Consider the following 25,956-nt stretch of genomic DNA (forward strand, 5'->3'; position numbering starts at 1 on the left):
ATATATAACATACAGTACATCAGCGGCTCCTTTACATTTTGACCTACTTTTTATTATTAGTATTATCATTAATGGTAAAATAAAGAGGAAAAGGGAAAAACATTATGGACCCAAAGCGCACAATTCTGTTAACTTTATAGCTACGAAATACTCCATATTTTGGCAACCAAACCCTTATTCAGGTCTTAAGGAAGGGAAGTACACCACTCTTGAGACACTTTTCTTTAAACCCTGCAGCTTTTGTTCTTTCTAGGCTGTGATGCTCCAGTTTCCACGTTTAAACAGCTAGGGGTATTTTATTGTATTCAAGTCAGGTACTGTACTAGGCCAGTTGATTTTATTCCCTCTCTGGAAATTGAGTATTGCATATGAATTTGAAATTATGGCTTCATCTCACTAAACTTTCACACCTCTATGCTTAATCTTTGGGGCAATTTATTTACTGGCATTCCTGCTTCATCTCAATATCTGGTTTATAGCCAATCCTTTTCCCCATTTCATATCTTTTCAGACTTGAGTCATCCTTCTAGGGTTTGGCTGAGATCAATTTAACCTGTTTGGTGTAGGTTCTCACCATGCATGGTGTCCCATTTGAAATGTTAAATCGGATATTTTATTTTGATCAGATTTTTTTTCATGTAGAGTATTTTTTTCATGGTGCATTCGTTGGAACTCTAGATAACAATAACACAAGAACTCAGATTTACACAAGAGCATTTACAAATCTAGACAATGAAATCCTGAAACCTTGCTTATATGTTCCAGCAACATATTGTATTGTATATTCATATTTAATCTGTGATGTCAAACCAAGGCTCAGACGACTTATACTGTACACAGATTAAGAGCCAACATGGATTACAGGTCATGTCACTAACCTGCCGGGTAGACGACAGGCTAAACTAGACAGTACTTCCCTTTTAGCAGTGCTGCCTTGATGTTTCTCAACAGACAGTGGCCAGTCTGAGTATGACAAGTGGGAACAAACCATGAAATAACAGCGTGATTACAGCCTGTTAACACAATTTAACCTGGTTGGTGTAGGTTCTCACCATGCATGGTGTCCCATTTGAAATGTTAAATCGGATATTTTATTTTGATCAGATTTTTTTTCATGTAGAGTATTTTTTTCATGGTGCATTCGTTGGAACTCTAGATAACAATTACTCAACAACTCAGATTTACACAAGAGCATTTGCAAATCTAGACAATGAAATCCTGAAACCTTGCTTATATGTTCAAGCAACATATTGTTGCTAATACTTTTCAAGGCATCACATTAGGAATACCACTGAGGTACACATTAATGGTACTATGGATGTCAAACAAAACTTTTTTCTAATTTAATTTCTTTTTAAATCTATTATACTACAAATTCAGTTCTCGTTTGATGCAATAGCAACTCTCGTCTATTCTATCTCGCGATATTAGTATCCCACACACATCATCAATGTTAAGATAAGATAAGATAAGATAAGATAAGATAAGATAAGATAAGATAAGATAAACCTTTAATAGTCCCACAGAGGGGAAATTTGCAGTTTACAGCAGCAAAGGGGATAGTGCAAAAACAAGAGGCATCAATAGAAAAGTAATAACACAATAATAATAACAACACACTATAAACAGTAAACTGGTATATACAATAATAATAATAATAAGAAGAAAAATAAATAATAAGAAATACTAGTATATAAAAAGATAACAGACGGATATCTATGGATATTTACATAGTTGCACGTTGCAGTGAGTGAAAGATATTCCACATGTTAACCACATGTTATGGTTAAATTCTCTCTGATGTTGTTATAACCTCGTTATACAGGCTATAGTTGTAATTGAACCCAACAAGACAATTATATATTTATTTACATGCGCTTTTCCCAACAAACACACACAAACGGAGTAACATATATTATTATAAAGGCATATTGATAACAATACATTGTTAAGGCTGTCGTGGCTTGAGTTGTTTCTGAATTTTTATTTAAAGACGATTAAACATCAGTAATTTAATTATCTGTCATGTGAGACTGTGTTCACAAGTGGACTAAAACAGAAATAAAAAAAAAACCTAAGAGAGAGAGAGGGAGAGTCATTTTTTCCCCACTGTAGGAGCTGAGGATTCTTCTGCCCTTTTGCGATGACGTCGTGCAGCTTCCCCGGAGCGCCAGCTGGATCAAACCGGGCCGAGCCGGTCGTTTTCGTCGTGCTGCCAAATGATAAATCAGCACAACGGAAGCAGAAAGCTCCGCGACAGACGCACATTCCTCTCTCAGCCTCCATGCGTCCCGTCTTATTGGTCCTCTTCACATCACTCGCGACCTGCTCTAATGCCGCGTTCCATTTGTCCTCGGAAGTGGGGATTTACCAGTTCCCAGTTGGATTTTTCAACTGGAACGCCCCTCGAATGGGGATTTCCCACTGGGAAAGTGGGAGAGACTTCACCACCTCCGAGTTCACATTCCAAGATGGCTGCCCCGGTTGTAAACAGTAGAAGAGAGCTCTGTAAAAATTCGTAGCACTTCATTCTAGTTTTGGTCACACTAAATCAGTTGTATACAAGTATTGTTCGGCATATATATGCTGCTATAGTGTAATTTACATTTTTTATGTGGTATATGCGAACTACAAACTTGTTTACCTACTTTGTAACTGGAACGCTGATAACTCGGCTGTGACGTCATTCCCAATTGCGAGTTCCGACTTCCGAGGTAAATGGAACGCAGCATTAATTGCAGACGCGGTTTTAGCAGCGGGCAGAGAGGTTGTTACTGTACATTCAAGAAGTGCTCTTTGGGTTAAGTTAACCGTTACACCAGAGAAGATCTTGGACATATTATGCAGATTATTTCAACTAAAAAGACATTCATATTTTTTGTCTGAAATCAAAGCCCGTGAAAAAGTGTTGATATATGGAAGGATGATATAGATGAGAAGGCTGTGTCAGGATAACACTGCTTTCACGTAGGAATTAAAAGTGTTTATTGTTACAATATAATTAATTAAATTAATTCAAAATGTAGGTACAGTATATGAACAAAAGAAAACTTTCCACACCATTTTTGAACCGCGGTCTAGAGCGCCCTCTAGCGGTGTTTTACTAGATTACTAGTAGTAGATTAAGTACTTGTCGACATAAATATAATTGATTTTGCTGCATGTTGTCTCTTAATCCAGACGAGGGCAGCACTGACTCGTTTATGAGCCAAACAAGGACAAATCACTTGGCCGAGCTCCCACTCAAAACCTAATGTGTTCATAGATCAATAAAGAAACATATGATCTATGTTTTAGTGATGACGTATATTTAAACTTATATGGTTTCCGCCATACTTTATCTCATTTACTTTGAAAGTTTTATAAAAAGTTACATTTATATTAATCCAGTTTGTTGTACTAGATTGATATAATACACTCTTAACAATACACTTTTCTATAGACTTACACAGACAGGCAATGACTAATTTTGGGATAATTGTCCTCCCTGCAATTTTATATTAAAATATCACAATGAAAGGTAATATCAGTGTATGACATCGTTGCTTTTTCAGTTTCATAATGAAAAAAATGAATACAAATATATAATTAAATAAATCAATAAAGTAGAGAGTACCTAGTAATAAGCTGCTTAGATATGATTCACTGATAGGCACTGTGAACATTTAAGGTGACATTAGTCTAAGTTGTATCAAAAACATAGGGGTGCATTTTGCCTTCTGTTTGGTTTGTGTATTGATCTGTCTGCAAAACCTTATACTTATCTGTAGCTGGTGTTAAGTGAGTATTATGTCCGGACCCTTTTCCATTTGCATTTCCTAAATTTTGAAGTATCATCTCAGAGAGTCTCAGGGTTGCCAGTATCAATTTTTATAATGTTACTTGGAAGTTTCTTTCATTATAAATGCCTTGGTTAGTTCACAGCTTGTTTTAAAGGATGTGATAAATGTATAAAATAAAGTTATTATTATCATCTGTCTGTCTGTCCGTCCATCCATCCATATATCCATCCATCCATCTAAAGCTGCCTCAGGGTCACAGGGGTCTCTTCAAGTTTACGCCAACTGTCATCTATCATCATTCACTGTGAACAAGTCACCACTAAATTAAAGGACCACACGGAGACAAACAGGAAGAACAACTGAAAATCACCATGCATGTTTTTAGATTGTGAGAAGAAGCCAAAGTACCTGGGAAAAGAATAAAAAAAAACTTCAAATCATTGTCTGTGCAAATGACAAGTTCAGTGAGTGAACTGTAGAGTAACCTGTTTGTTATTAAAGTTTCAGGAGCTCACTTTACATTTGAAACACAAAGGGAACCACAGTATCTCCACCATCTCTAGGACTGTCATGATGTGAGAGTTTTTAATCATTACTGTGAAAAAACATCCACAAAGGGTCAGTCTTTGATCGATAACATTAATTTTTGTCATGAGATCAAATCAAGATATCTCATGTGTATGATTAACTTGATGTTTCAATTTATTTTTATTACTGTCAATACCAGCACTGCAGCACTTCGAGTGTGTATCTGGGTGTAACTCTAGTCTCTGTCTCTTGTGCTTTAGCGTCATGTGTTTTTCTAATCCTCCTTCTGAGTTTGCGCGGTATCCTTATTAAACCTGCCATCAAATACTATAGGATGAGACCTTCTCCTGTAGTATCTGATGGTCTGTGATGATCCGTGATCAGCAGCTTCTGTTTGCAAATGGAGACTTGTGGCTGTACATTTATTCATTTATTCTTTTATTTGGGGGGAATTAAGTTGCTCATGTTACATTTGATTAGGTCTATGAATAATCTCTGTCAAAATTCTCAGAGAGCTGGCAGCTGCTCCTCAAATTTGGACCAAATTTGAAGTTTAAAAAGAAAACATGGCATTTCTAAAGGAAAATGCCATTGGAAATTTAGAAAAAAAATTGATGGAACAAATATTTGTGTTTGACCACATTCAATTTCAGTTGTACTGTCATTTCAATATGCTTGTGCGGTGTCACAGCATTTACTTCTTTCCAGAGTGTCGTTTCATTCTCTTGTTTGGATGATGGGAGAAGCAAACTGCTGCATACGCATCTCCAGCACATCCAAATGATTGTCAATGGACTCTGGTGGCTAATTCGTGTGTGAAAATTACGTCTCCTTCTGTCTGAGCCATTCTTTCAATCGTTCAATCAATATGTTCATGTCATTGGGGGGGTGTTTACCTCGATGCTCCCATCATGGTGGAACCGTTTATATCTAAACTCATCAGCTCACATGACCTTTAGTCAACAAAGATTAGACAATTGCTATATAACTACATTTTACCACTAATAATTTACCATTGTCTTCAATTAGATTACACTGAGACCATTTTATTTCATTGAAGATAATGGTTTACTACTCTTTCAGGTTTTATTAGTTCATTGGCCGGTTCTTAGCCCAATATTAGAAATGACAGCAGATATTTTATTTCTTTAGATATTTTATTTCTTTGATAGAATTCTGATATTATTGTTTATAACACTGCATCAGTTAGGGTTGAATAACTTGTTTCCATCAAAAATATATGAATCACTGCAGCACTTTTCCAAAGGTACGCTCTTACTGAGTTGCAGGTGGTGACTTTTTTGTCGACCTATGTCCTTGGTAATCAAAACTGTGAACGTGAACCGTGAAACCTGCCAAGGGGGGAAAAAGTCACCAAAAGGGTGGTGGACATTCTGCATCCTTAACATTGTTTTCTGATTGATGTTATCTCCAGGTGGGTGTGCTGTGACTTCACATCAGGCTTTTCCCTGTTCAGACAGGAAGCCACACAGGTTTAAGAAACAAACACACATAATAGCAGCCTCAAAATGATTTGTGTAGAAAGCACATTGTGCAGAGCACTTTTAGTTCTTTGCTGAGGCACTGTTTCCTTCATTTTTGTATGGACTATACTTTGCTGTCTGAATCATCCCAGGTTTTTTCTATAGTTTTCCCACTTTTAAGATACAAAGTCATTGGGATGGTGGCAACAGTAAGGAATATGGTCCATATAACTAAAAAAAAGCACAATTGCCTTCCTTCAAGCAGGGGCGTCAATTGGGTATGGCAAGGTATGGCAGCCGCCACACCTCGGCTTCAAGGGAAAATGTAAATGTTTGTTTTTTTTTTTTTTACATTTATGGAATTACTCTGTGTCTATTTGTATTGATTATTCTATTACTTAATACATATAGAATAACTACAAATGCAAATCAGAACAACATGATCGATTTCCCTAGTTATTATACACTGCAAAAACTCACAATCTTAACAAGAATATTTATCTTATTTCTAGTTAAAATGTCTAATTTTTAGTAAAAAAAAAATCTCATTACATTTAAGACAAGACTCAAAAACAACAATTTTCACCTGTTTCAAGTAGATTTTCACTTAAAATAAGTGGAAAAATCTGCCAGTGGAACAATATTTTTTTGCTTGTAATGAGAAGATAAATCTTGTCCCACTGGCAGATTTTTCTACTTATTTCAAGTGAAATTCTACTTGAAACAGGTGAAAATGGTCAAATAACAAGTTATTTATCTGGTGATGACTCTTGTTTTAAGTGTAATGGGATTTTTTGACTAAAAATTAGACATTTTAACTAGAAATAAGACAAATATTCCTTTTTTTTTTGTTTTTGCAGTGAGCGAGACTGCATTTGAAAAAGTTCAAATTTTCTTGACCACACAGATAAGCTACATAGACTTCTGTGATGAATATTTGCTGGACGTGTTGATTGATACTCTAGTTAAGTTCTGTGACTCGTAACCTTGCCATACCTTAGCTTCCACTGAATTGACGCCACTGCCTTCAAGTGCTTTCATAATTACCTGTAGAGCGTTTCATTACGATCCTATGCTATTTTCCCTTTCCTTATGACACGGATTGCCCTTGTAAAGATGCTCAAGAATATTGAAATCAGGGACTAGTTGAATGGACGTGAATTCATTTTTTTTTTTTCCCTCTCCCCCCATTGTGGTGCATGAATTCATCTTCAACGTGCTCCGGCTGGCGCTGGAAGTAGTTCCGGTGGGTTATCACCAGCGGAGCTCCGGATCGCGGAGAAAAGCCGGGTTTTCTTCTGCTGCTGAGCTCAAACCGCGACGAGTGTCTGCAGCGCGTCGAGCGGCGATCAGCTGATGACCACAGCAGCGGTCAGCTGCAGCCGCACGGCCGCACGGAGCCCGGCCCGAGCCCCGCTCACACCCCCGGGGGCTTTTGTCTGCGAAGGAGAACCTCAAGGGAGTACACATAACAGAAAAGAAGAAAAAAAAAGAAGAGAAGCCGGCTCACATTCATGTAGACGGTGAGTACTAAAGCCTGGATTATGGTTCCGCGTTAAATCGACGCAGAGCCTACGGCGTAGGGTGCGCTTCGCCGCGTACGCTACGGCGTAGGCTCTGCGTTGGTGTAACGCGGGACCATAAATCAGCTGCCCGTGACAATATGCACGGATGCAGACACCGGAGCGTTTGCCTTTTTAACACCGTGTCAGGCTGTAAAAGTCAACTTCTGCAAGTTTACCGTGAGAACCTCATTGGCAGTGGCGTCAATTCAGTGGAAGCTAAGGTATGGCAAGGTTACGAGTCACAGAACTTAACTAGAGTATCAATCAACACGTCCAGCAAATACTCATCACTGAAGTCTGCTATGGAGCTTATCTGTGTGGTCAAGAAAAATTTGAACTTTTTCAAATGCAGTCTCGCTCACTGCAAAAACTCAAAATCTTACCAGGAATATTTGTCTTATTTCTAGTTAAAATGTCTCATTTTTAGTCAAAAAATCTCATTATACTTAAAACAAGAGTCATTACCAGAAAAATAACTTGTTATTTGACCATTTTCACCTGTTTCAAGTAAATTTTCACTTGAAATAAGTAGAAAAATCTGCCAGTGGAACAAGATTTATCTTCTCATTACAAGCAAAACAATCTTGTTCCACTGGCAGATTTTTCTACTTATTTCAAGTGAAAATTTACTTGAAACAGGTGAAAATGGTTGTTTTTGAGTCTTGTCTTAAATGTAATGAGATTTTTAAAAAAAAAGAGACTAAAAATTAGACATTTTAACTAGAAATAAGACAAATATTCTTGTTAAGATTTCGAGTTTTTGCAGTGTATAATAACTAGTGAAATCGATCATGTTGTTCTTATTTGCATTTGTAGTTATTCCAAAAAAACAAACATTTACATTTAACCCTTGAAGCAAAGGTGTGGCGGCTGCCATACCTTGCCATACCCAATTGACGCCCCTGCTCATTGGTGACATTGATGTTGTGAGGCTGACAGGCGAGATGCTATGAAGAAAGTGGCCCCTTTTTGCAACAATTATTATCCAATTGCACTTGAAGCAGAGATGCATGGAGGACACTGGGGTTTCACAGCTTTTGGAGACTTCTCATGTGAAGACAAGCAAACTCATAGGACACCGGGCTCCATGGTGATGTGTCCCACATGAGCTGCACAGTAAGGGAAGCGACTTCAGTTGTCTGGAGAGATTCAGGAAAACTTTGTTTCTCTCCACTCATAGATGGCCATTATGTTGATGCTTACAGATGTGATAGTTTTGTGTTTGCATGCTTGAATCTGTGCACGTTATGTCCAGGGTCATTGTTATCACAGGTTTTCCCATGGCCCGGTTTATGACTATTATGTAAAAAAAAAAAGAAAAAGTCAGACATTCCTCATCAAAGATGATGATGCCAAGTTAAGTTGCTTCGAGTTAAAATATTTTACAGATTTGGAATCATCCTGTGCTTTTTATTCAATCCAGATGGCACAGCTATAGAGGAGGGAGGAGATTATTTTACCAATTCATTTGTGACAAAGAGAAGATGCACAACTCCTCAAAAGCTGTCAAACTGAAAGGTTGTGAGTTTTCCAGCAAGCTGGTGGAAGGTCCAGCTGTGCTTCTCCATAAATGGTCCCTAATGGAACACTAGCTTCTTTCCACCAAGAATCCATAATCTTACTGTTAAAGGAGACCCATTGTCTTTCTTCATAATGTAGAGTGGACAGCCAGCCGGTATTGTCCAACTTAATCTTACTAAAGATGTTCAGACAAAAGGAAGATGTGTGTGTGTGTGTGTGTTGGTGAAAGAGAGAGCCTGAAGAGAGCTTTTGGAGAGAAAACCCTGCTCCTGATTTGGATGCGTCTCTAATTCCTATCAAGATGAGAGCTGTCTGAGCAGATTTCTCTCATCATTATTTGCTCTGAGATTTACTTGTGCTTGTAAATGGTGTTGATTGAGGGTAATTTGGCTTTTTAATTGCTGAACAGCTGCCACACTCACAGCTGATTGCCATTGTAGGCTTTCTCAGTACATCACTCACGGACCCCTAAATGCCTCATTAAAACGTTATGGAGAATCTTATGAAACGTGAAGAGAAGGAACCATCGCAATGTTTTACTGATTTGTGTTTTACCATCAGAAAGGTCGCTTTAATTATTGTCAATGTCAGCAAATGCTGTCTGGGGAAAAAAAAAAGAGTGTAGTTACGACTTTTTGAAAGTTGAATGAAGGGTTATTTGTGGATTCTCCACAGGCATTTCAGTTTGTTTGACAAAGATGAACTCCATATGCCATTTATTTTTAAATCAATCATGGCTGTCAACGTTTTATGTTCTATGCCTGCATATTCATCAGGACTTGGAGTAGGTTGTTCTTGTGCACCTTTGGGCAGCCACTCGTCCTGCTCAGAGTAATTTTCCACTGGTTAAAATGCGATGGAGTTAATGCATTAAATATGTATTCAACATTTTGAAACTTTTGGGTGTGAAATCATGTTTTAGTACATCTGGTATGGAAACGCAAGCCTTGCACCCTGGTGCTTGTACTGTGTTCACACTGAGTCGGGTTTATTGAAAAAGCCAGCGTGATCGACATTAGCGCTTATTGTCTAAAAGTCTTTTTTTATTTTGTTTTTGCAGCTCATAAGTAATATATTTGACATGCTGTGCAGAAGGCGTTCTGTATGTCGGAGCTGCAGCATTAAGTTTCTAGTTTGCACGGTGCAGCTGCTGTAAAGAATCTGTGTTTAACCTTGAAAAGATCCGTTCACTCTATGACAAACATAATAAAGGAACAATACGCTTTGAGCTAAAAAACACGCCTGCAGTCCTTTCTTGTATGGATTGACTCCTGGAAGCTGCATTGCTCCTCTTAATCATGAACGCTTCTGCCTGAGGGGCCCGCTGGCTAACCGGCTTGCTGGAAGGTACCGTAGTGGTGGCTATTAAAAGAGGTGAGGATGAGGTGTCATCTGAGCTGGAAGCTTCTTAATCTCCCTCTAATTATCAGGCCTCTGCAGGTCAACGGGTCACTTTAATTACCACTGCTTAAATCAATTATCATCTGTTTAAAAGTGATCATTGGAATGAGCTGATAGTTCCCCAAACGCATGTAAGAGAGTTGTGAGAGACTGTTAATTTTTACAGTATATAGAAAAGATGAAATGGTATATTGATTTAGCTATATAACGGGATCCTCTGTCATCAGGCTCCAAGTTGATACATTTTGACAACACATTAGTGCAGGCGTTCTCTCTTTTCAAGTACTTTTAAGTCCTCTGAGTGCTCCCCGTCACTGAGATTTTTGTCATGTCCCCAGGAAAGTACACATAATTTGAATTCTAATGCAGCAAATCCTTTTATCTTGTCAAAATCCTCTTTGATTCAGTTAGGAAAGCATTGCTGTGATTTCAAAAAGAAAGATGAGAGAGATAAGAAGGGGGTATGATCACCTTTAAAGGGCTGTTATTTGGATTGAGCCCAGCTGCTGTGCTGCCAGCTACAAGAGTTCACTGCAGCGCTTCCATTTTGAACCTGATGTAAAGCTCGTGTCTTACACAAGCTGAGAGACTTGCACACTACTGGTTATGTTTTAATGAGGAGCAATTGTTAGCCAATTTGCATGGAAAACAATGTAATTATAAACAAGCATCAAAAAGCTGTAATACTTCTAAAAAATGTAAATTATGCTCCATTATAAAGCGCAACAAAACCAAAGCCATGCCTCCGAGCCTGGGCCTCGAGGTTCGGGATGCTTGCTTCCATTATTAATGCTATTCACAAGCCAAACTTTTTAGGTTGGTGCAGTTGGGCGCTTTAATCTATTTTTGCTGTAAATTAATGAATTTTTAAAGAGGACTAGTCTTCGCTGAACACGGCTGGATGTGGGAATGTAGTTTGAGTTGCTGTGACGCTCTGCTATAGCCTCCTTTACTGTGCAAAGTACGAGCTCACAAACAGCATCCCATCTCTCTCTTGGGACCTTTCGTTGGGGGAGTTTGTCGGAATGCTGCACTCCTATGTTTTATTTATGACAAAATATGCCTTTTTAATTCTGTCGTTGTCAGAATCTCAAATTCTGATAGCTTTTTTGTAGTCGTTAGTAGTGAATCTGGAGGGTCGCTAACTCACTCTACCTCGGCAGAAGTTTTCAGGTGTTACCTTCTGTGTGGGCTGAGCGACTTGAATATTTTATTCTTCGCCTGGAGGGATTCAATGGAGCCTACTGATTTACTTTCCGTCTTTCAATCAGAAATTCTTTCAGACCTTAGAAAAATGATGTGAATGAGGATGCTCTGTTTCAATTGAGATGCTGCTAGCCTGACTCGGTTGACATGAACCAGCTGATGAAAGTCTTCTGACTTTTTTTTCTTCTTTTTTATTTGTCCTTTCAAAAAGTAGCTCGTCTGACCCCTCCCTTCAAGGACTAAGACGAGGAGAAAAAAAAACATGTCACTTTGAAATAATGCGTTGCATTGAAGCATCTGCAGGTTTTCTGTAAGTATTGATAGTAAAAAAAATAAATAAATAAGAGAGAGAAAAAAGTATCAAACGATAATTGCTTAACCCAACTCCATTTAGAGACGAACAAACAGCCACCACGAGGGCAGCTGATTTGCCGTGATATTTTATAATTGAACCTTTTCAGTTATATGTTTTGCTGAAGCAGAAAGCAATTAAGATGTTCAATACTGCTTTTTGGACCTTTTCCTCCTTCCTATGAATGGCCCACACTTGTTAGACATGTCAGCGCTAAGTACGCCTGCAGACTTTCTTTTGACCCATTAGCCTTACACTTGCCAAATCAGTTCTTTCCAGAAACCCCTCTCCGTTCTGCACGCTCCGGGTGGGTATTTTGTTATTACTTCATTTTCCTCTGAAAATATTTTGATGCCTCTTTCTTTGGCTCCTTCTCCCTCCTCCCCCCTGCTTCTCTCACCCATCCCCTGTCACTCCATTCAAAGTTCTTTATTAAAATGCAGAACTGTAAAGCCTCTCTCAGTCTAAAAGCCTGCTAGCAGCGGGGGACTGTTAGCTGTTAGTGATGCATACAGCTGAGTGAGTGCATCATGGCTGCAAAGTCTAATGGGTGAATACATTCAATCACACGCCATCCACAGTGAAGAAATTGGGGTCTTTTTAAAGAAGGTAAAAGATTGCTTGTTCATAAACATCCATATCCTATCTTTTAAAAATTAATTATAATAACGCTGATAATCTCTTCCGTTAGTGCTAATATCTCTCAACTGCAAAACTTTTTAAAAATATATGATTTTTATATTCTACTGAGGAAATGATCTTCTTTTTACCATAATTTGAGCTTTTTCTGATATCTACACATTTTAGCTACATATCCATTTTTGAAAATTGTTTCTTTGCATATTTAAACTACTCAAAATATTTGATCTTTTTTTATAGGTTCAGCAATCAGGAGATCCTGCACCAAACACGTTTTTATTTAATACCCAACTGCCTCAAAGAACATAGATTTTAAAAACTCTCATCGGTTTGGTCAAAATGCATAAACCGGCTGCTTCTATTACTGCATAATGCTTTAGTAAAAACCTGTAAAGACCTGTGTTTTGCCTGCAGGAACCTTTTTGAGGAACTAGTGTATTTCAAGGGGGTGTTTTTCCTTGACTCGCTCCAAAATCATTCCACCAGAGTGGTTCCAGTGCTGGTTCGGGGCAGTTGTCTCAGTTAGAAACAGTTCTTTCTGTTGTGACAGTTAACCATGAGTTAAGCACTGCTTTGGCCCCAAAGCTCTGCTGGGCCTGTCGCGAGAACTGGTTACAATAGGACTAGTCTTTGACTTTAGTCTTTGGGTGGGACAATCTTAGGTAGGACTAGGGATGGGCGATATTTTACCGTTCACGATAACCGTCCAAAAAATTTCCCATGGTAAGAATTTGGCATCTTGCGGTAAAAATGATAGAAAGAAAGAAAGAAAGAAAGAAAGAAAGAAAGAAAGAAAGAAAGAAAGAAAGAAAGAAAGAAAGAAAGAAAGAAAGAAAGAAAGAAAGAAAGAAAGAAATAAAAAAGGATTAATTCCCGTTGATACGTGTTTGTGTAACAAACATGGCGGATCTGAGTCATTACAGTTTTGCAGTACAGGTGGACTCATTTAATTGGTTTTTATTAATTCAATGTAATTGGTGTAGTTTAGTAGCATTTAGTATTCTTTTAGAGCAGTGTTTTGGGGGGCTCCAAAGACTGAATGCGGTGATAGATTTATAGTTACAAAGGTGGAGTTGAATTGGTATTTTTTTTATCGTCATTTTTATCGTTATCGGAATAAATGCCAGAAACTATTGTGATAAAAAAAAATGTCCATACCGCCCATCCCTAGGTAGGACTAACCAAAATATAGTGACTAAATTTGTTCCCTGATAGCAGACACATGAGCGCCACGCGTCTGCTATCAGGGACACATGGGATACATGACACTTATGGGTCATTTATGGTACCGGCAAGGCATATATGCCAGGCCGCTCGTGTCCTAAAGTTCACGAATGGGCCAAACTTGTGTTTGGGCATATGTTGTGAGGGCCAGCCAGGGCCCAAAGGCCTGAAGAAAATGGAAGAAATGAAATATGTCTGCTGGATATGTGGCCAAGTTCAGGCAGCCGCAATCACCTTGAGTCAATAACATCAGTCAAAGTCAAATGTTGACCAAAGAACACTGGAAGAAATGGGCCAAGTTTGGGCCAAATGTTCTGTGCCATCTGGGTTAAGTCTTGTCTGTGTTGAAAGTAGCAAGTGAAAAATGATCAATAAACAACGGACACCAAAATCAAGCAGCAATGGAACAACTCTTTCCACTATGGTCGTTGGGCAAAGTACAAAATAAATTTGATGGCGGAAAAAGATGCCAAACAGAACTAAAACATATTGACCACACATTTTAAAACATTTTGACTGCTATATTTAAAAAAAACCAACAAACAAAAAAACCGCAAAGAGAAGAATTACATGACATAAAAGTGAATTAAAATGAGTAGTTAAAGAACAACTTTTAACATTAAAACCAGCTGTCAGTGTTTGAACGTTTTCTGATGTGCTGCTAAAAGCGTACTGGCAACATTGTTGGGTTTTTCGGTATCGCTTGCTGTCGTTTATGGATTCCGCTCAAATCATTCGGTATGAATCATGTTGTTTAGCAACGTTCATAAATACCGGTCAATATTTGAATATGGTTATTGACAAACTAAACAAAAGATAACTTTCATTTCCAACAACCTTTATTAATGCAGATTATCAACATTAAGAAAATGGCTTTTGTGGGAAAAGAAGATGAACATTTCTCCGTATGCATTTCACATAGTTGACAATGTGGACCAACTTGAAAATTTGTCTTTAGACCTCAGTTGAAATGCTGAAACAACCTAATAAGCGTGTTTTTTAAACAAGTGTTACAAGTTTAGTACTTTCATCTGGTTAAAACACTCAACAAAGTAATGTTATACTGTTAAGTTTTAAGTGTCTGCCTGTCACCACATGTTTTCTACATAAAATGGAAAGTTGTTTTACGAGACACATACTTCAACCCCCCCGATAGCTTTTGTCTGTATTCTTTGCCTCTGTAACTGAAAAATAATGTGAATTATACTAATTATGATGAAATTAAAATTTTCTGAGGCAATTATTGCACAACAGAGTGCTCATCTTGTTGGAAACTCTTTTAAGAAATAGGAACACGTACTTAAAAATTGCCCTAAGTGGTTATGTTGAACCTGTCAAATTCATGTTGGGGGGTCTGCGGTACTTATTTAGCGCAATAGTCTGTGCATTCTTTACAAAACTGTATATTTCAGTACAAAACTGATGGATAAGCATAGATGCTCCGCACTAGTGTAAATTGGCTTCTCGGTAGCAGTAGTTTATTATTATTTTGCACAATATCATGCTCGCTTCCGAGACCCACATGAGACTCAGCAGATATCAGAAACAAAAGGCACAGCGCTGAGATTAGCTCGGTCACTGTGGGACCGCTTGACTGAGTCGACTAGGTAATTGGCTGCATCTAACCACCCAGCAGGGCAGCCCTCCCCAGCAGCCAAGTCATGCCTCCCCCTCCTCCCCCTGACTCTCCGCTCTCGTGCTTTTTTTTCCCTCATCATGCCAACACCTCACCAGGCTAGCGGTGCGGAGCCTCAGCCGGGCGGCTGTGCAGTCAGCCCACGCTCCCAGACCTTACAACAACAGGCACGGCGGAGCAGCAGGTTGAGGCTTGTGGCGGGCTCAATTTTCAGTTCGACCCTCCTTTTAATGAGGGGAAAATAAGTACTTGCTGTGTGTCTTGCGTGTCACCACCCTGTGTCTCCACCTACCCACCAAAAAGAAAACATCAGAACAAAAAAGAAAAAGAAAAGCTGCACTGATTGAGATGGCTCTTGGGATTTTGGAGAAGACGTTTGGGTGTGCTTTTTTGACATTTACACAGTCTTCAGGTGGAAGATGAGGGTGGTTTTTATGCGTTCAGCCTTGCTGAACTTCTCTTTTCTATAGTCCCACTATCTGACTTGTTTTGGCTTTATGATTCTGATAAATGTTTTTGTCTGGTCTTACTTTTGCAAGTGCTGGGTGTTTCTCCTCTTCTTAATCATGCTGATAATAAAAACTGGAGGAAAGCGTTGAAGTTATCCCACCGTGATCATTCGCATCATAAATGGAGAATGCATGGGCCATTGTGCCCTTTATTGCAGAGTAACTTAAAAAGGTTAGAGCGTGGGGCGGTAAAACCGTTTAGATCTGCACTTCTAAATCATTTGGAGGATGATTGTTATACAACCGCTGTTCACTTTTGACTGCCCCAACTCTGTGCCCATTTCTTTTACCTCTATCGCTCAGGCTGTAGGATGCTTATCTTCCAAAAGCATTAAGCAAAGACATTTATCTCTAATCTGTCTAATCAGAGCATGGGTTGAACGCAGCATCTTCTGTTATGAGTAAGACTTGCATGACATTCTCAGTCCAGCAATGACAAATCTACGAATGTTCCCACTGACTGATGCTCAGAACAGTTGGTAATTTCTCTCGCATGAATCTATCCTGTTAAAACTATTTGACAAAGCTTCCTGCAACCGAAATAAAGACTCTGTTGAACTCGTGGCATGTGTTTAAGTTCATTGCCGCGCCAAGAATAGCTACTGTAGTAAAACGGTGAGGGTTATTGAGCTTTTTTTTTTTTTTTTTTTTCCCTTTTCTTTGTTTTTGTCTGTGTGACAAGGATCAGAGAGTCTGAGACGGTGGGGGGAAAGAGGTGGGCACGGACTTGTCAGGAGAATGAGAGACGTCTAGTCAGAAAAGAAAATGTGTGTGTGTTTGGGGGGGGGGCGTGTGGGGCTCGGCGTGGGGTGGGGGGGTTGTTAGACTGAGAGGGAAAGGGGACGAGTCTGTCAGCTCCTCCGGAGGGTTGGAATTCCTCCCGAGCTGTTCCCCCCCATTTGGCAGGCACTTGTGAAAACAATTCCCCAGCTTTTAGTCACTCCGCAGATCCAATTGCCATTTCCACTTTGGAGAGAATGAGACTTTGAGGCTACCCAGATAGACACAGCATAACACAAAGGGAGAAGGGGAGAAGAGTTTTTAATCGGGTTGGACAGATGCCGAGGCCAGTTGAACGGTTGTGCGATATTAATATCTTATGAGAGCTGTCTGCGAGCGCCAGCTCACCGTCTTGTGTGGTTTTGTGCTTGTACGTTGCAGCAGCAGCAGCAGCAGCATCAGCAGCCAGTGAAGTGGCTAAATGAAGATCTTGTGAACATGCACGAGAAGAGTACTCTACCTTTCACTTCCCCAGATGCTTTGGCCCAAAGAAAGATGGAAAGAAATGGGAAGAGTAAGACACTTAACTCATACCTAGACCTCATACCACTTTGTAATGTATAATTAATGGGATAAAACTGTATGATAAAGTTTTTTTTTAATATTCATAGCTTACATTGCATGTAATGGTTACATACAGTGTTAAATACAAACTGATTAGAATTCCGAAACATTGATTTATCCATTATAAAAGGCTAGACTGCATGCAGAAAATGGTATGCAAGTTGACATCCGTGTGTCTCTGCCAAGTGTGCTTTCTGCTCCAGCTACAGGAGATGAATAGGTGTAGTAAACAAACCTCCTGCTCTTCCTAGGCTTGAGCCAAGACTGCTGCACAGAACCCATTCAGTGAGCCTCGATACGCCACGTCGCTTAGCTCCCCACCATCCCCTTTGACCCCTTGACCAAGAAGCGCCGACATGACCTCTGAGCTGGAGAGCAGCCTGACTTCCATGGACTGGCTTCCCCAGCTCAGCATGCGGGCAGCCATCCAGAAGGTGGATGCGGGACACCACCACGGACACCACCACCACCACCATCATCACGCTCACCATCACGGGCACGGGCCTGGCAAGAAAATCGTGCACTTGGACCCAGGGACGACTCTGGACCAGGAGGAAGCCGCGCAGCACAGAGACGGTAAACCCCCCTACAGCTACGCCAGCCTCATCACCTTCGCCATCAACGGCTCGCCGCGTAAACGGATGACCCTCAGTGAGATCTACCAGTGGATCTGCGACAACTTCCCCTACTACAGAGAGGCGGGTAGCGGCTGGAAGGTAAGACGGGACAGTCCTTTTAAACTATTATAAAGTAATACTTTGAATGTTGAGCAGGTTTTTCAGTTTCAGCCTTAATCTACCGTATTCTCCACACTTCTTTACATTTTCTCCGAAATCCACAGTGCGCTTGATAATCCGGGGTGCCTTATGTATGAATTTACTTGTGCTTACTGACCTCGAATCAGTTTTATGTGGTACACTGCCTAAAAAAAATCTGTCAATGTTTTAGTGCGACTTCCGTAAGCCGCTCCGCTTGATTGATTATCGGACCGTTCCCAGTTGACACATTAAAGTTGGTCCTTGATTGGATACGGGCTGCAACGTCAGACAACGTTAGATAACTAATTATGTAGTGCTGGCAAGCAAACATCGTCCAACATCTAGTCAATGTTACCTTACTATAATCAGACGTCAAACCAACTTTAGGTTTTTAGCATAAAGCCAATTTTTCAAATCTACATCATTATCCAGTTATAATCAAATGGAATACAAAGTTGTTCCAACCTCACACTAACTTCAGGTGTCCACTATAGCTGGTAATGATGAACCAATCAGAGGACAGGAGTAGTACGGTGCTTACCTCCGCCACTTTTTATTTGTTGATTCACGGAAGATGAATGGTTTAAAATGTGAATTTGTTTTTTTGTTTTAGTTATGTTTGAATGATATTCTGAGTTATTATGAATAAGTTGAAAAAAGGTTATATTATATATGTTTTATTATGCACCTTATAACCCGGTGCGTCTAATGGTCTGCAAAATAAAGTTTTCTTGCACCTGAATGGATCAGCACCCAGTCCTGCTCTGATCATGTGGGCTGCTGTAACTGCTGCAAGATAAAATCTTTTTTGGAAGTCACTGGATTGAAAGAGGCATTTAATGTCTTTTAAAACATTTTTCCACCCCACCCAAATAAAATTGGCACAATTTCTGAGGTCATAACAACATTTTTGTGACATGTTTTGGCCAAAAAGATACAGGGCCACAGTGTGAAAGCCAGTAAAGCCAAAATAACGATGACCCATGACTCACAAATCTCATTATTTCTGTATTTCTCCTAATTTTTTTAATTTCAATATTGTTAAGTTTAATGTGATTGAATGTGAATGTGATTTAAAGAAAAATTCCTGCAGACACAGGAGTTTCAATCTGTGATCTTCCACATCCCGTTAATGGTGTTGCACGAGTAAAACGTCATCAGAAATTGTTTGAGGTTACACTCAGTTATGGAATTAAAGAATGTACCTTAAATGGACAAGATATCTCCTCCTTTTCAGCCCTTTTTATGCTCCCCAGGAGGTGGGGAAAAAAGCGGTGAAGAAGAGGTGGGAAAAATGTGGGTTATAAGTGGTTACATAGACACACTTAGACTGGGAAAAGGTAGAAATATTCCTTAAAGAAAGGCCAGCATGTAAGGGGGTAATGTTTATGAGTTAGGAGTCCCTTCAGACACTCAAATATATGCTCTTCAACATTAAGTTTCCACAATAGGCTTTAATAGAAGTATTATTCATACTGCTTTCAGACACAAATTCCTGGTATTTGCCAGTTTGCAACCCAATGAGACAAGGAAAATGCAACGTTTCAAACAAAACTTTAAATTGAATTAAAATAATTAAAACCATTAGACTCATTTGTACTAAACCGGGTACTGTACTTCAGAGCCTTTAGTCTCTTATTTATTCTCAGTTGAAGCCGCCTGGCTCCTCCTGGTAGCTGTCTTTTGCATTCCTGATTCCAGATCCGCACTGCTGCTCAGATCTGCAGACTTGCTGACTGGATGGTTGCCTCATATAGAACTATACATTTCAAAATATGTACGGTTCTCTCATCCACTGCCATGTAGACGCTGATCAAAAACATGTTTTTGAAGTGGTTTTGATTCATCGGTCACTTGCAGTTTGCCTCTGTAGAGTCCTCTTTCATGGAGTGTTCATCAGTTTTATTGTAGTTGACTGCATTTGACAGTGTCACTACAGTACTTTGCTGACAAATTCAATCATGGCACCAGCAACCAGTTGTTCTTGTTGTTGTTACTCCAAATTAGCCTGAATGTTTTTTCAATTTCAAATTAACTTGATTTCAGATGGACTGCATTCCTGAATCAGTGTTCTGATGGACTTTGTGCACCAGATGCATCGCTCATTGACTATATTTACAACATCAGTTTATCTTGTTTTCTACTGGCATTTGTTAATAACTCTGCTTTACCGCGGCGCTAAAGATACAGCTCTATTACAGGCCTTACCATCACTACATCTGTTCCTGTGATGATGCTGTTCTGACAGTGATTTGTGCACATGAAGGAAGTGTGTTGATCAACTGCGCGCCCGGCGGTCCTGGTTTATTCTACGTTTGACTGTTTCAGAGAAGTGGCCGATAACAGCAGAGTGTTGGGGGTGGGACTGGGGGGGTCAACGAAACTCTGCAATCCAGAAAACCATTTTTGAGTTGAGGTTTATGTCAAACCACTACTTTTAAAAGGATAAATTGACATTAAAACAGGATAATATGGGAACTTTTTAAAGTGCTTATCATACAGGAAGTGGTTTTCAAAATAAAAGTTCTTAATGCAGGAGTCTATACATTTGGCACAATTAAATTACTTGTGTTTTTGACAATAGATGAGTTTAATTGATATTGAACTATATAACAGAACCCTCCCCATTAATCTGGCCTATGGAGTGGTACCATGAGAGCACTGGCCTGTGAGCCTTTGAGTGTCTGGGTTTTTGTTCCAGCCAATGTGGGGTTCAGTTAGCCTGTAAAATGGGTCTCAAAAGATTATGGAATAAGCACAAGAAGCTTATTAACCTTTTTATTCAGATTGTACATAATCACTTGTAATGGGGCAGTAATAATGCGGTGACTCACATAGGAACATCCAGGCACTGTTCAAAGGAAACAAGATGGCAGCGCAGTTGCAAATAACACCTTAAAGCAACAAGTTTTTACTGCAGCAGATCTGTGTCTGTGTGTCGCTCTCCGTACACGAGATACTTTTTTCTCTGATTGGTTGTGTGACCATCTGATGACATCCAGGGGCAGTTTCTACCTTGTCCGCTGGACCTTCCCCCTGGAAATCGAAGTCAAATCCAGAGGAAACAGACTGGATTATTTGTATTGAAGAGGAAAAGAAATGGGATGGTTGACCAGGGCCGGTTTCAGTTTCCTGCCCAGGGACACTTCGACACGTGACAGAGCTGGGGATTGGGCCGACGACCTTCCACTTGGAGGGCAACCGACTATTAGTCTAGACGGATTTCAGAAAAAAGGCCTTTTATAAGAAGTAAGGAGCATTTATGGGTACAAGTCGGGAACCGGCCTACCTTACATATTTCAAGGATGCTGAGTCCAAAAAAACCGGTACCCGAGTGAAATTTTTGTTTTTTGACCTTCTAATTTGCATATTAAAATGGCCGCCAAATTGCCCATCTTGCACAGTTATTGGACCATTTCCTCCTATTTTTTTTTGTAAGTACGCAATCAAGATGAGGAAATTAAGTTTCTAGATCGATAGTCAAGGGTCAAACAAGGATATAGTGGACGCTCAGTGCCTTTTTTATGTATATATATATATATATGCAAAATACCGACTTTTAAGGTGAAATTAAGCATTATTTGTGTCATTTTTTAAGGCCGACCTAAATATTAAATAAAAGTTACTCTGAAATTTTCCCTGTTGATATGACATATGATGTACACCATTTTATATGATAACAAAGAAAAAAAAAACCCTCCTTGAACCGCCACCTTACTGTGGTGGAGGGGTTTGTGTGCCCGAGTGATCCTAGGAGCTATGTTGTCGGGGGCACTTTCGCCCCTGGTAGGGACTCCCATGGCAAACAGGGTCCTGGGTGACGGGCCAGACTAGAGAGACTAAGAGCGGTTCACAAGCCTACCATGATGAGAAGAAGAAAAACAAGGACCATTACGTCGCCCGGATCGGCGTCAGCGGGGCCCCGCCCTGGAGCCAGGCCTGGGGTTGGGGCTCGTAGGCGAGCGCCTGGTGGCCGGGTCTTTGCCCGTGGGACCCGGCCGGGCTCAGCCCGAAACGGCGACGTGGGCCCGCCTTCCTGTAGGCCCACCACCCGCAGGAAGGTCCATGAAAGGCCGGTGCAATGTGGGCTGGGTAGCAGTCGTGGCGGGGTGCCTCGACGACCCAATCCCTGGACCAAAACCCTCACAGTGGGGACATGGAATGTCACCTCGCTGGGGGGGAAGGAGCCGGAGCTTGTGCGTGAGGTTGAGAGATACCGGCTAGAGATAGTCGGGCTCACCTCCACACATAGCTTGGGCTCTGGAACCCACCTGCAACCACCTATAGTCACCTGCAGCCACCTGAAACCACCTATAGCCACCTATAGCCACCTGCAGCCACCTGCAGCCACCTGCAGCCACCTATAGTCACCTGCAACCACCTATAGCCACCTGCAGCCACCTGCAACCACCTATAGCCACCTATAGCCACCTATAGCCACCTGCAGCCACCTATAGCCACCTACAGCCACCTACAGCCACCTGCAGCCACCTATAGCCACCTATAGCCACCTGCAGCCACCTATAGCCACCTGCAGCCACCTATAGCCACCCATAGCCACCTGCAGCCACCTATAGCCATCTGCAGCCACCTATAGCCACCTGCAGCCACCTATAGCCAAATGCTGAAAATCGGGACTATTATGCACTGCAATGTGTACATGTCAGAGTGATGACCAATGTCCTCGTTTAAATGTGGAGTTGTAGTCCTCAAGCATACCAAGGCAATGGGTAACCAAAGAACTTGGAAAAGGACTGCAGAAAGAAATACTAATCAAAATGAAATTCCAAAGACAAATGGCACACAAGCAAACTAGAAAGGTATAAAAACAATTTACCAAAACAATTGACCTATATGGAACTATATGGAATTGAACTATATGGAAAAATGTTAATGGAACTATGGAACTACGAAATCTGTAGAACTGTTCAAGGGAAGTTTCATGTTTTTTTTTTCCCTATTCACTTGGGTTTTTCGATGTTTGAATTAAGAGCATTATGCTTTGTTTGCATAAAAAAAATGAATTCTCAGACAACTTGCAATGGTGTTATTCTTAGTTATTATGTAATATGGAATACATCACATATCATATATACACTGGGAACATTTAAGATTGATATTGACTGAATATTTATGTCGGCCTTAAAAAATGATAAAAATTATGCTTAATTTCACCTTAAAAGTTGGTATTTTGCATATATATACATAAAAAAGGCTCTGAGCCTCCACTATATCCTTGTTTGACCCTAGACTATAGATCTAGACACTTAATTCATCATCTTTGAATGCCTACTTACAAAAAAACTTGGAGAAAATGGTCCAACGACTGAAAAAGACAGGCAGCTTGGCGGCCATTTTTATATGCAAATTAGAAGGTCAAAAACTCAAAATTTTGCTCGGGTACCGGTTTTTTTGGATTCAGCACCCTTGAAATATATAAAGTAGGCCGGTTCCCGACTTGTACCCATAAATGCTCCTTACATTCACTTTTTGGGACATCCCGTCTAGACTATATTGCCACTAGCCCAGGGCCGTTACATTTTAGATTTGATTATTCCAACCAATGATAATTTCCAACTCCTCTCGGGTCATTGCAGATGCTCATTTAAGTATATTCATGTTTACAATGAAGATGTAGAGAAAATCATGTGCATCTATGCACAATACTGTTTAAATGCACAAAATCATTTAATACAAAACTGGAGGCCTTTTCCCATCACAGACCTGCTGATTTTTTTATTTTGCATCCTTAAAAACAGATCAATTAAATTCCATTTTAAGTATTTATAATGTGAATATTTGAAAATCAAAGGCTACTTTTGGTAAAGGATTAGAAATAAGTCTGAATCAACAACAGATTTGATAGAGCAAACTGAGAATGATTGACGGGTGCATTTTTGTCTCGTTCAAATGACATTATTAAATCTTTATGCAAATGTGGCTATGCAAATCCTGGCTAATATGAGCAGAAAGGTGCCAGCGTTATTGGAGAGAAATGAATAGATCCCTGCATTTGTGTCTTGGGGATTCTCTGCCTTGTTAGTGAGGAAGAGGATGTATACAGTCCCTCCACTGATGCACTGAAAAGGCTGTCTGCAAACTATCAAGCAATTCATCTCTCCGAGAGTGGGAACGTTTTTCCTCTCCTCTCATTATTTCTCTTCCCTTTCACTTTCTATCTTCATCTCCCAAGCACTTGCACTCCCCTCCCCTCTCCATCACCCTCTTAGTCACTCACTGCTATCCTCTCTTAGTGTTTTCCTTTCACAAACTTGTTTGTTCCCCGTCTGTAATCTTCAACACACCAATCCCTGAGCGCGGATGCACGCCAGAAGCAGAGACAAAAAGGTTATGATACAAGCCAGGTTGTGTTGGCAGAGCTCCTCACCAGCACATAGGACTCGATCAATTAGTTTTATTTTTTTATTATTATTATTTTGTTCACAGAGCGGAGATGAGGGTTACTGAGACCTTTCTGGCTTGTTCTCCTTGGAGCCAGCGCGTTCTTCTGATGCTCGTATGCGATCGCCAGGATGGTTCAGCATCTCATAATTATACCGTGAGATGCATTGATTTGTTTTTATGGCAACATTTTAGCAGTAGCATTAAGATTCTACTCTGATGGCGTTGAGGTTTGCTTTTCACATATTCTGGGATTTGTCCTTGATATCACTGCAAGGATCTTATTGCGAGATACAGAACCCAGAGTTGTGTTGCTTTTCACTTAAACCGGGACATACCAATGTTACATAATATTCAAATGTGTCGGCATAGCAGTACTCTTAATAATATATTTCAGACTTCAAAATATAAGTATACATATGTTGTTTTTTTATACAGTTTTATCTCAAGTAAATTATAAAAAGGTTGCTCAGATGCGTGGGAAATTAGCATTTTCTTGCATCATTGACTTTTGCAAGAGCGGATATTTTGGAATTTGTGAAAAAACAAATTAGCCTTTGAGTAAAGACTGTAAAGTTTTGCTTCCTGGATGACCCAACCCAGCTCAGCGGGACTTGTTTTATATCAGCCACACAGTTACATAAGTCTGGTTCATTCCAGTTCAGGTGATTGCTGTCAGCTGTGCACGGTGGGTTGCAGCCGCAGAGATTGTCTTGCCGCCACATCCGGCAGACATTGTCAGGTGACACCGACATGCATTTCAAGTACGCTGAAAAAGATGCACATATATTTATATATATATATATTATTTATTATTTTCTGAATGTACCAAGTCTTCAGCTTTTAGAAAATACCTCATGTGCGATGCGTCCGGAATTTCTGTCTCCTTTACGTAGACACACGGACGCACACACACATGCAGAGACTCTGACTCAGGTAGGCAGCGTACGTGTGCAGTCTGCAGATTACACGCGGGGGGCTCAGCAGGAGATGAGATGGGAGGGGCGTGCTGTTGGAGAGCAGAGGAGAGTTTTACTACCCAGCACACGCACTCCGTCTGCTCTGTATGATAATGTGAGAGTGGAGGAATGGCAGAGTTGAAACCAGGACAACATAGTATTACACACCACACACATGCACCAGTTTCGCTACACAAAAACATGGTTGACTGGTTGACCACCATATTGCATCTTTTGCATCTATTAAAAAAAAGTCTCCCTTTGAAAGGCATTAAAATTTTAATAGAGCTTTCTGTTGTAATCATGCAACTTCACAATGTCTTGTGATTTTTAACGTTTTATTTTATCTTTTTATTTTTGTCTACATCTTTACTGGAAGCATGAATATGGAGAGAGCTCTTTTCATCTCAGAAGTAATGATGAGAAACGTCCTTTAGAGCTGTGGCAGAGGTCTGTGACAAAAAACAAAACAAAAAAAAAAATCCCAAAATTAAGTAGCACATGCATGCATAAGCGATTTTGTTTATGAAGCTCGTTGAAGCCTCTAAAACCATCTTGTGTGACAAGCATGCATACCATTTCCGTGTTTTTGTTGTTGTTTTTTTTTTTTTTCAAAGCAGAGGGATAAACTCAAAGGGAGCTACAA

The 25,956-nt window shown here is 40.0% G+C and overlaps 1 protein-coding gene across 2 annotated transcripts in view; it reads left to right on the plus strand.

Moving 5' to 3' along the window:
* The first annotated feature begins 7,070 nt into the window (after nucleotides 1-7,070).
* The window catches only part of LOC133457318 (forkhead box protein J3-like), a 74,119-nt gene continuing 55,233 nt past the window's right edge, over nucleotides 7,071-25,956 (plus strand). For both annotated transcript variants that reach the window (XM_061736453.1, XM_061736454.1), the window contains exons 1-3: nucleotides 7,071-7,317; nucleotides 17,009-17,141; nucleotides 17,443-17,907. In XM_061736453.1, coding sequence (XP_061592437.1) covers nucleotides 17,548-17,907 — 360 coding nt within the window. In that variant the 5' untranslated portion in view covers nucleotides 7,071-7,317; nucleotides 17,009-17,141; nucleotides 17,443-17,547. The remainder of the gene's footprint in view (nucleotides 7,318-17,008; nucleotides 17,142-17,442; nucleotides 17,908-25,956) is intronic.

Source organism: Cololabis saira, chromosome 12, assembly GCF_033807715.1.
Source record: "Cololabis saira isolate AMF1-May2022 chromosome 12, fColSai1.1, whole genome shotgun sequence".
NCBI lineage: Eukaryota > Metazoa > Chordata > Actinopteri > Beloniformes > Belonidae > Cololabis > Cololabis saira.